Source organism: Platalea leucorodia, assembly GCF_965183815.1.
Source record: "Platalea leucorodia genome assembly, chromosome: 1".
Taxonomy (NCBI): domain Eukaryota; kingdom Metazoa; phylum Chordata; class Aves; order Pelecaniformes; family Threskiornithidae; genus Platalea; species Platalea leucorodia.
The window spans coordinates 146,179,468-146,191,664 of record NC_138823.1 but is presented as its reverse complement, the minus strand read 5'-3'; the positions used below and the strand labels follow the sequence as shown (position 1 = coordinate 146,191,664).

The window sequence follows — 12,197 nt, the reverse complement described above, 5'->3', positions numbered from 1 at the left end:
TTTGGGGAGGGTAAAGCTTTTTGTGCAACATAAATTGCTGTGTATCATAACTGACTAATGGTGTTTCCCAAAGCTGAGATAGGAGAATACACAAAGTTAAGGTTTAAGAAACTTTCAATTAACTCAGGCAGGCTTTAGCTGTGCACAGAGATATCAGAGCATGCTAAGGAGCTGTAGAAGCAGCCCATTCTGTTTCAGAACAGGCAGGTGTCTTGTACAGAGTTGACAAGAGGTGAAGCTGCTCTCATCTGCTCTTCACCCTGCTACATTTAGGGGTTTTGTTTTCCAATCTTTTTTTAACTTATCTTCATTCTGAACAGACCAGGCACCACTTACCAGAAATTTGCCATTTCTGCTGTGCTAGGTGTACGAGTCAGTGGCAGAGTAACCACTCCTTGTCCAGCTTGACTTCTTCATTTATTGCTTCTGCATTCTCCCTTCCACTGGGCCAACTTCTTCTACATCTTCTAGGCCTATGGGAATCAAACATGACACCCCCTATCTAAACCATCATTTGAGACTGTTGGACTTTAAGTACAAGATGCTTACTGTTCCTCTTGCTGTCTTTGCCTTCCAGCAAGGAGTGTGGGCCATAAGTAGTCAAGGTGGGTTATACAATCAATGATCAGGCTGAAAATATTCAAAAGTGAAAACTGTGGGGTACACTAGGCCACTTGGAAAATGTGGACTGTACGTACATTGAGATGACCTTGCTAGCTTTAACTTAGCTCAAACACCAAGCAAAAAAATTCTTTTGAAACCTATGGTTCAGCACAGGCTGGACAAACTCTTGTCACTTAATTTACATTCAGGGGATGCACTGTTATGGTTTCATTGCTTTTTAACATCCAAACTAGCTAGAGTATTAGCTAGTTCATATGTATACAACCCATGCTGCAATTCTGCTGACAGTACTATATATTATTCTGTCCCTATGAAATTTGATCTGCTTTGATATCATCCAGAAAGTCCATTGATATGACCAAGGACTGGTACTTTTGTTTAGGACATTGCAGATTATTATTTTACAAAAGATGTGTGCTTTTGCAGCAGTCGTTTTCTTTTTCCATTCTCTCAAACTCCTCTTCTCGCTGTTGTTTTCTGGAAACAGGACGTTAAAGTTTTACAGTTGTCCTTGCTCCCAGACCATACTGGAGACTTTCAAGGCTCTTAGCAGTTGGCCTGTGGAGGCTTAAAAAAAAAAAAAGATTTAAAAAAGAGAAAACCAAATTCAGTATAAAATTTACTGACTAAATCTGTATACACTTCATGCTTGCAGCACTCCCAGACTTAAGCACAAGAGCCTGGAACTAGCTTTGCAAGGACACCGTAGCTGAGAAATGATGCATTGACATCTAGAAATGTGGTCAAATAAATGAATTAATAATCCCTCGGCAGTACATATCTTCCTTTTTTTCTAACTTTGCCTAGTGTCAGTAATGCATAATAATTGTGTAATACAAATATTATTCAGTTCTAAAAATCTCATTAAGTCAGGAGATAGATAAACACACCCATTTTGCAGAAGAGGAAATTAATCTCAGAGGGGCTGTGCAGCAGGAATTGGGTAATACAGCTGGCCACCTTCAGGAGGAGAGCTCGAAGCTGCCTGTGCCATATTATTCACCTGCCAGTGCCACCAGAAGTCTGCCTGCTGACTAGACTGCAGAGAAGCTGCTTGATTTCTTTCCCTGTTTGCCCATCTGTTAAATGGAGTGAACACTTACATGCTTCTCAGGCGTGGTGTCAATTGTATGACATCTCTGTATTATCCTGAAGTTCTGAAGAACAGGCATGCATATTTATAAGGGATTTAATGTCTTGTGCTTCAGGGCATAAACTAACCTCTAATTAATAAGGTTCAAAAGCAGCTTCCCATGGGGCAGTGAATTTCTCAAAGAAGCTTTCATGTGTTTTCCTTTGCAGCTTTTGCTGTTGGCTACCATCATACTGGTAGTGGAGTGAATGAGTATGTGATCTGAGCCAGTAACTCTTACGTTCCTAGAAGACAGCACTGTGTGCCAATGAGTATGCATCGATTCTCTTTGTAAGCCGCGCTCCCAGCAGATCCAGGCCAAATAAAAGAATATGAATTAGAAGTGCAATGCAGGAAAGAAATACTTGTCTTTGTATTTGGCAAAAGGGTTACAGCTGGCAGCCATGCGTGGCACAAACCATAGTGTTTTTCCCAACCCATTGTACAAAAAGCAGAGTGCAGGATTCCAGGTTGACCCTCTACTACCTAGCTGAGCTTTGCCATGCAGCTGTGCAAACTGATTTGTTGTTAGAGAGCTGCCCTTTTCCAAATGGCTTCCTCTAAAGCTGCTCTGCTGTGCATGCTCACATGCACTTGGCTAGATTGCTATCTGGCAGTGGTCAGTGGCTCTTGACAGCTACGTGATGTTTACCCATGCGTTTCTCAAAATCAAGAAGAATCATGAGGCAAGTACAAGCCATGACGTTCTCTTTAATACCTCCCATATCCACAGTCACTCTTCTCTGGTTGATTTTGGTCCAGCCTCTGTCAGGGAGCCAGTCTCCTGGCCCTTCACTTATTTCAGTATCTGTAATGCTGACATCAGCACTGCCAGATTTAGGCTGCCCTCAGAGGAGCAAGTGCAAGCACTTGGTTCATTGCTCTTGCAATCTAGTTCAGATTTATTGTGCCCCTCATTAGTGTTTGTCAGCCATTGCTAAAGAGGTTTCATCTAACTTCACAATAGATACTAGCAAGGGTGATGTACCTACACCAGAAGTGGTGTAAATGGCATCCTACTAACAGTGATTTAGGGAAAGTCTCCAGTGTTTACTGCTACTGACATATAGAGAACTATTTAAGTATTTTTTATTCAGACCTTTCCTTTATGAAATTCATCTGTGCTTCTCTTGTTCTTTTTTATTTCTCTTGTTCTTTATGGCTTTACAATCATCTAGCATCTCCACATTATCCCTTTGTTTCTAAGCCCGCCAGAATTCTTCCTCCCTTTTCAGGTTTACGTCAGCTCTAACTTGTTTTAGACAAAGCAAGTCCTCAGATTTCTTGGTGATAAGAGAGGATTGGTACAGACTTGGAAAGGGAGGGGAGATAATCTCACAGCTGCCTGGAAGTGTCATTCTTAAAGCTCCAGAAAAATTCTGTGCTGGGTAGCTTCCTCTGCAAAGGATCTTCTAGCTACACTCAGTAGAGTCAAGTCTCAGGTTCCCTAGGTAACCTGAATATTAATTATTATATTAGTATTCTTCAAAGGTTTTCCACTTAAAAGAAATGTTTCATTAGTGCAACAAATTACAGAGCCCAATTGGGCGCAAGCTGTAATTGTTTTTTACACCTCCACATCTCTTTGCTTTACAGGCTTTTAAGCTTGATTTATTCTCATTTGGGCTGTACACCCATGGTAGCAAATAATCTGCAGATTTTCCAAGTAGTTGCAACTCCTATTTTTGCCGGAATCTAACAAATAACTAAAACAGCCGTCAAAATGGGGAGCGGGCGGGGAGGAAGGATAACGAGAAAGCCTGAGCAGATACTGTGTTTCAGAGAACCCTCTGGGCATTGTATTTCTGGGCTGTCTCACTGATCTTGGAGCCTGGTAAAGCAATGCAACAGTTCTTCAGGACTGGTACCACACTGGAATAGCCCTGTGTGAGCTGTGGATATTGGGCCCCCTCCCCGTGGAAATACCATTCCTGACAAACCTTACTTGCATCTGATAATGAAGGGAGAAGGAAATTCATATGTGTAAAATACAGTTTTAAAACCCCTGATGTTACACTGCGGTTTAGCTGGCACACTGCTCCACTCTACCAAAATATTTTTAACTTTTTTTAAAAGAAAGCGTTACTACTTTAAAAAAAGAACCCTGGGTCTCAAAAAGAATGGTTAATAGATCAACCCATTTTCCTAGTCCTGTAATTTCCCCACCTGCTTTTTATTCCACTTGACCTCCATTACCCTTTTCCCACTTTAATATCTCTTCTGAAAAGTGTGTGTTGAACATTCCTGCAGATTATAAAATCCCGCTTCTTCTTGAAGAGATTAATTTGTAGTGTGCTACACTCTAACCTATATAACAGTATTGCTTAACACATCTGTGTACTGCAATGAACCACGGTTGAAACACAAATAAAATACCCTGCAAGGTCAATTTATGCTTACATAAGCTCACACCACCATATAATCAATAGCTTTCCTTACACTAAACAGATCAATAATTCCACTGTACTCTCTGAAATCTTCCATTCCAGTATACAAGAAAATACACAGAACTCTGAGATTACAGTGTGATTTAAGAGTACATTTGCTGCACAGGTTTAATAGATCATATGTAAAATCAGGAGTATATATTCAGAGACATACTTCTATTTCAGAAGAGAAAAAGGCTGGGTGGAGAGACAGTAATTGGTGACAGTTTGGAGAAATGATTGAATCTTTTAATTGCTCTACGGACTATATACTTTCCTAAAGGTTGGAGGATTCCTATAAGGGGAACCTAATTTTGGATCAGACTGAGTTAATTATGTCTTCATGGTGAACTCTTTAAATAGTCTTTGGTTTGAAAATTTTATTACACTGTTTACATATGCAGCCTTGATTTCAGATTCAACCCTGTTGGCTTTCATTTTCTTAAACATTTATGATGTTACTTCATTTATAGACAGTTCAAAGGCTGTCAGTGTAGCATTCCCCTTCAACACATTCTGTTTCAGATACCAGATTTAACCGCTCTTTTCTAAAAGATTGGAATATGTCATAATATGCCTCAGTGCACTTTCATGCTATTGACTTGGATTGACAAGAGCCTGGAGAAACCTGTACCATTGTCTAGAGCCCCCAGTGCAGTACAATAAGATAATTGCTTGCTTATTATAAAATGTTACAGCAGTGGACATAGATAAAAGGTAGTCTCGCTGTTTGTAGTTGCACCCTTGAAACTTTGCTGTTATATAGTGGAATTTTTGGGGGGTTCTCCTCTGTACTGTCACGACAGTCTCTTCAATATGAAACCTCAAAGTATTTGTTGTCTTCACATGTACAGCACAATAGCTCACATGAACTAATGATTACAAATACCCAAGCTAGGTGAACTATTAAAACAAGTTATTAGGCAAGCATAGACTTTTTCTGGTTATTAGTAATCCACAGTCTTTTGTCACTTGGAGTACTTTGCCCTTTATTCAAATGATATTACAAACTGTGCTGTGAAATACACTTAGCATCAGGCTTACAGGAGTTACAGCTTTAAATATTTGCTATTCTTCTCTGTGTTTGGGGTTTTTTTATGTGGTGTTTACGTGTGTTGGGTAACTGAAGATCCACAAAGAGATATGTCTGTGTAAGCATTGCTGGTGTGGATAATGTGCAAATGCTTTTTAACAGGTCTGATATGATATTCTTTTTGCAAACAAACATTCATATGTACAGATGTTTATAAAAGGTGACTTAGAATCAAATGGGCTTAGACCATTACTGAAAGAAATTTGGCCAGATATCTGTTAAAAATCTCCAGTCATTGAAATTCTGCATCTTGCCTAGGCAACCTGTTTCAGTGTGCTTCCTAATACTGAACTTAAGCTTTCTTTAATGCAAATGAAGATGATGTTCCTCACCCTCCCCACCGTGGCCTTACAGGACAGTCGAGCATCTCCTATTTAGATAAATGTTTTGTGTACTTTGGTACTTCTGCAGTGTCCATCCCCATCTGCTTTTCCCCTCCTCCCACCTCAATTTAATCCAATGTATAATGACAACGAAATATTTCACACTGTCCTCAGGAATGAAGAATGCCTTCTTGTCCCAGGTCTACAGGCACTGGCGTCACACTGAAGTGTAGTCTACACAAAAGAAATGCTATTAAGTTCACACAGTTTTGTCAGATTCTGCAGGCTGACGTCTGCCTGGGGGTACTGCAACCCCTTAAGGATCACAGTTAGCTGCGTTGGCCCAGGGGTCCAGCTCTAGGCTGGAGCAGACAATTCCAGTGGTATACTCTCTTTTCTGTGTCCCAAAGTACGAGGCTGTGTAAAGTTTTGGTGCAGAAGCAAGTGCCTTTTCACACCTGATAGATATCTAAATAAAATATGTTAAAAAAATATACAACAAAATGACTTTAGCTAAGCATTTCTCATGTCCTGAATAAAAACCATCCTACTTACTGCAGGAGGATGAATCAAAAGTCCTTTTGGTGCTTGTATCAGTAGTTTGGAGGAGTGGGGGGATTTTAAACTCTGCAGAAACTCTTTGCATAAAGACAAATTTCACCCTTATTATAGGTTCTTCCCATTCTACTCAGGATAAGGGCAGTGCTGGCTTCTGGACCAGCTGAGAAACTCTGCTAGCCCTTGACTAATCGTTGACTGCTTTAGCCCTTATGGCTGGTTCAAATTGAGTTGTTGGAAGGAAGATGTTGAGATGTTTGCAGTCTCTTCAGCATGTGTGCACACGGTGTCTTGTCAGCAGGCACGTGCAGCCTGTACGCAAGCACTGAACTAGCTGAAATGCATACATTCATATTAGTGCAGAACCAAGCTGAGCTAATGAATTTTGCTGCTAGGAGGGATAAAATAGCTCAGGCTGAGCTTCTTGGCTACAGAGCTACTACAGGAGCTGCAAAGAAACTACATCAGCATGTTTAGATCCTGCAGATGATACTTACTGACTTCCACTAAATAGAGTGGACTTTTCATGTGAAGTGTTTGTGTTATGCAGAGGGTTTTGGAAACATGTACAATCAAGGCAGCAGTCCTCTATTACTGCCCACGGTTCAGTGTGGACTAACTGCATAGCAGTTGGAAAACAACATTATTCCTTTGGCTTGTCTCAATACTTTGATGACTTGCTTCAGAAACCAGGATTTTCTTAAGTTCTCAGCAGCCACGGACCTGAAGAAATTATCTGCTATGTGGGCTCAGAATTCCATCTCAGCTGACCTCAATACAAAAATGGGTCCAGCATCCTTGGCCCACACAGGACAAATTCAGCGAAAGTGTCTGCTGAGCAACAAAAAACATTCTCCAGTGCAACAATGGCTCTGTGCTGTCTAATATGAACAAAACTTCACAGACAAATGCAGCACACCACTCTGGTTAGGTTATTGATTAAGACTATCATGACTGTACTTATTCAGTTTTATGAGGTATGTATTACCAGTCCAAATGATATAGTCTTTTTCCAGGTACTGATTTTGTTCCTTACTTGTTATGAGTGAGATTTCCAGGTAATACAATCAAGTCCCTTTCTGCTTATCTTGGCATAAGAAATATCTGTGGTTGATGTTATGCCTCAGGATTTAAAAATAGCTTTTAGTCTCAGTCTGCTTCCAGCTGCTTGCAGGAGAAATGTTGGTAGTACCATTTGGTGCTGTTAAGATTCTGACCCTTGTCTCTTATCCCACCACCACCATAGGAGTTTCTTTGTATTGTAGGTTTTAACAATTTCTCTCTCCCCAGGTGGCATGATACACGAGTTAAAATGTTGTCTTGGCTTTGCAACACCTTACATATAGCACTTGTTAAAAAAATTGACTCTATGATAAATGTTATAATCTTACGAAGTACACGCTCTTTTGGGTGTCATTACCTCATGACAGAGGCCACATGTGGCATTAATACTATGATGACCGTTGCAGTAGTAGATTGCTTGAACTGCCCAGTCTCTACCCCTTCCTCATTGCTGTCAGTTATAGAGGTACCACGTGTCACAGCTTGTACAAAATCCTGTATGAACAGATCGCTAAATATATTGCCTGTGGGTATTAGTGTCTGCAGGTTACATGCGTTCCCGCTGGAGCTTTGTACGCGGATGCTTGGGCATGGTGGGATTCTGTGTCATGATTTGGTCTAAGTAAGAGGTTTCTATTGTTACCTCCAAATTTTTAGCATGTATGCTGTTAGGTAACTTAAGAATATATATCATTAATCAATATGTATTCTCTTGTTCTCACTGCGTTTCTGAACTAGCCTGGCTCTGTTTTACTTCCTCAGTGGATCCATAATATTAAATTTAAACTATTACTTTCTTATTAATTCTGATACCTGTTTTTCTTCAGACTGTTTCTGCTTTTATTGAAGCACTTGTTCTTGTGGAATGAGTAATAAAAGGCAAGAACATGTCATCTGTATTAATGAATGTTAGCTATCATCCATTTGCTTTTTCAGGTTCTGGTAGCCATCACACAGAAAACAGCTGTTTTACTAAAGCTAGGCAAGAATATTCTGGCATTATTTCTTCTCCCCTGGATGTCCCATGGTTGACACAGATAATATTTAGACCTGCTTCATTTAGCTTTAAGAAAAAATTCAAGGAAATCAAAATTATGGTTTTTTGTGATTCCTCGTCTCCATGTGATTGCCAGGAAGCAGTGCGGCACAGCTTCTCCCTAAGGAACAGCAAGTGGGATCCCAGCGCAACAACCTGGCCAGCAGAGCAGGGACTGGTGGCCAGGCCCGTCCCACCCCCAGCCAGGAGTGGGGCAGCCCCGGGCATCGGGCACCTCCCTGGGGACGGGATGGGCACAGCTGGAGACTGGCCCTGCTGCCAGGGACTGACGGCCCCAGGGGCTGACATGGGGTCCTGGGCCATGGGCAGGGTGTGTGGGTGGCCCCGGGGGGGATGGGCAGGGGTAGCAAGGTCTGGTGATGCCCTCAGGGCCTGACAGTGATATCTGAATCCTCTTATTACTGCAGTACATATTGAGGTTAGAAAGAGCTGGTTATACGAAAAAGCGTACAAGAAAGAAAAGCAAGTGCACTCTAGTCAAGAGTGGTTCAGTAACATCCAATGTTTCCAGACTTAATCATTTGACTCTCCTGCCTCATTGTTCATTTGTATTTTCCCATATGTTTACAATAGGACACTATATGCCCAGAGCAATTGTTTTCACCATGTGTGCGCCTCCTGACCCACAAGAGCATAGTCTCAGTTCCATCCCCACCCTTGTACCGAATGGTTTTCATTGACCACAGACCGCCCCTGCCCCTTAAGGCTTCAAGCAAGGCAGTGGGAATCACTGTGTTCAGGGAGTGGAGCTGAATGTGGCTTCTGCAAATCTGAAGCCTACTGTTTCCTCTCTCAGGAGTAATATTTCCCATTAACATTTCCTGGTAACTCTCCTACCATGATTATTTCAGATCTGTGCCATCCTAGCACTCAGTCATTCCCAGTGTTCCTCACACATCTGAAAGCTTTGTCTTTGAGGAGTTTCAGAACTCAGTATTCAAAATGGGTTAACATATACCAGTAAGCCATCTGACAACTGAAATGGTACTCTTTCCTGTCGTATGTTATGTATGAATCAAACCAACCTTCCCAACCTTTTTCCCCCGCCATTTTGACCATTATTACAAGAGAAGTGAGATTGGGCGTTACCCCAGACCTGGTCATTCTCTTCCCTGTCTTCCAGTAAACAAAATCCTTGTGTTCTTCCATGTGCTAGACTATGCCTCATCTCCATCAGAAACAGAATTATGTTATTAGAGTATTTGCTCTGTGTACATTCTTGATAAAGTCAAATGAAGCAACTTCTCTTACCTGTGTCTTACCCTATTAAAGTCAGCTTACTTTCAGCCAGAATTGGGCCTGTACTGTTTAACTAGTTCTGATGGTTTGGTTTACCATACTCACTGAAAAAGTATGAAATAAAACTTTTCTATTCCTCTGGCTCTAACTGTCAATATATTTATTTTTTTTTTCTTCACAATTAACCTTCATTGTTAGGACAGGAATTATTATCTTTTCCCTGCTGTGTTATCTGCTTCAAAATTCCAAGCAATTCCGCTATCAATGAATTTTATTCTCTAAATGGTTAGCAGTTCTCTTAGTATCTCACCTAATGAGATAGCTATGTCCTACCAGTTGATAGATAATGGCTGGCCATGAATATTTCAGCCTTACAGTCTGAAAATCAGATCCAGTGGCAGCAGAGAGAACATCGTTCCCTAAAGCGAAATGAATTATAGCATTTCAGGTCTGGTGGGGCTTTTCATTGCATTTCACTGTTAATAATATAGGATGTTTACAAACATAACATTTTTATAAGTTTGGAGATAACAGGAATTGTAAGATGGGTGATAGCCTTCAATCCTTCATAAAGTTTGAGTGAATCCCCTGCACTCTTATCTACTTAGGGACTTCTGCTAGGTGTTCCAGGGAGCAGCTAGGCTGTCTGTTTCTACCACGAAAATATCCATCTTCTTTATTTGCAAGTTGTGTTGTAATTTATTTAACATCTGTGATATTGTGCACAGGAAAACCGTGCTGAACAGTTGCAGAAATGAATTATTAATTAATTGGCTTGCAAACATCTAGCTGTTCACTAAGTACTATAGCCAGTATTTCCCATCACCATTCCTTTCGTCTCCTTGGTTCTTTCTTTCTTCAATTTCTTACAATCACTTGTTCTATGTTGATTGAAATCACATTGTTAATTCTTTGAGGACTGAAGTCTCTTGGTGTTTCTATAATAATCTTAGCAATTAACAATAAGGAGAAGACTGACTACAACTTTTTCTGGATGGGAAAGGAAGACTAAGAGAAAAACAGGGTAAGAAAAGGAGTTCTTGGTCTGATTAGTTTCTGCACATTTGCTGTGAAAATGGACTTGCTCTGCAAAGCAAATCAAGGGAAATGACATTATAGAGGGTTTATATAGCCTTTTGTTGCTTAGTTAATTAGAACTGGTTTTCATTCATCCGGTTCTCTACCACCGCTCTCCTACTTATTTGCCTGTCTTTGAGCAGGTTTTGTTTGGGTTTTTTGCAGGTCAGAATTAGCTTCCTGCTGTGATGCAGTTCACAATTTTATTGCTTCTCAAAACAACACCCCACTGGGAAGTAACATGAGTTACGAAGTGGACAGTAAAAAGACCATCCTCATTACAGAGGACATTTTTAAGATGCTTCCTGTGGTAAGAACTGTATCTTTACCTGTTATTATGATTGCAGTATCATATGTATTTTGGGTTAGTAATAGAGCTGCTTTGTTTGATTCCTCTGGAAGACACCCTTCAGCCCCTGTATGCACTTCTTCATTCACCTTGTAAGACCTTTTTTTTCACCCTCCTCTGCAATGGTGGAGGCATGGACAGGCAATAGATCAGATTGTACGTAGAGTTGCTACAGAACACAAGTTGCAGCCTGGCTTGGCAGCCAGCTGAATTCAGGAGTGAATCCTCTGAGAACATTTGCCTTGCTTTTCTCATTCCCATTTTCAAAGGCATTTCAGTCTGGAACAACATTTCATATTCCTTGTATTCCCATGCCATTTCTGGTGCAGGCTTGGGCATATAACTTATGAAAGCTATTTTGATGGTAAACCTGTTACTGAATAGAATAAAATTAGAATAGAATAGAATAGAACAGAACAGAACAGAACAGAACAGAACAGAATAGACTATTTCAGGTGGAAGGGACCTACAATGACCATCTAGTCCAACTGCCTGACCAAATCAGGGCTGACCAAGTTAAAGCATGGTATTAAGGGCATTGTCCAAATGCCTCTTAAACACTGACAGGCTTGAGGCATCAACCTCCTCTCTAGGAAGCCTGTTCCAGTGTTTGACCACCCTCTCGGTAAAGAAATGCTTCCTAATCTCCAGTCTAAACCTCCCCTGGCGCAGCTTTGAACCATTCCCACGCGTCCTATCGCTGGATACCAGGGAGAAAAGCTCAGCACCTCCCTCTCCACTTCCCCTCCTCAGGAAGCTGTAGAGAGCAATGAGGTCGCCCCTCAGGCTCCTTTTCTCCAAACTAGACAAGCCCAAAGTCCTTAGCCACTCCTCACAGGACATGCCTTCCAGCCCTTTCACCAGCTTTGTTGCCCACTGGGATGGAGCCTTTGCAGCCAGAAACACAGGTTGAGCAAAGGAATCAGATTTTGTAGCTCAGGACTTATAATAGACTATACGCTCTGGAGACCAGATAAAGAGGGGCACAGAGATGTACTTAATTTCTCAAAAGTAAGAGCACATGGGAGCCCTCTTACCCATCTCTGGCATTCTTGATTTGTGAGATCTCAGCTACCATGAGTCTAGTCCTTTCCAGTGCTGCTGTGAATTGCTAAAAACTTCATTGCAATAGAGGTTACAGTGGGTCCAAATTTAAACTGAATGAAAGAAAAAAGTAGTATGTTTTATGTGCATATATACTTGCTAAGCTAGCCAGAGTTGTCTGGCCTTTGTGTTCTCCTACTGTCTTTTCAGAAT

The 12,197-nt window shown here is 41.0% G+C and overlaps 1 protein-coding gene across 1 annotated transcript in view; it reads left to right on the top strand.

Annotated features, from left to right (window-relative positions):
• Positions 1-12,197, top strand: part of ST8SIA6 (ST8 alpha-N-acetyl-neuraminide alpha-2,8-sialyltransferase 6) — a gene marked incomplete at its 5' end in the record, with an annotated part of 37,511 nt that overhangs the window by 14,775 nt on the left and 10,539 nt on the right. The window contains one exon of the mRNA XM_082310742.1: positions 10,757-10,901. Within this exon, the coding sequence (XP_082166868.1) occupies positions 10,757-10,901 (145 nt within the window). The remainder of the gene's footprint in view (positions 1-10,756; positions 10,902-12,197) is intronic.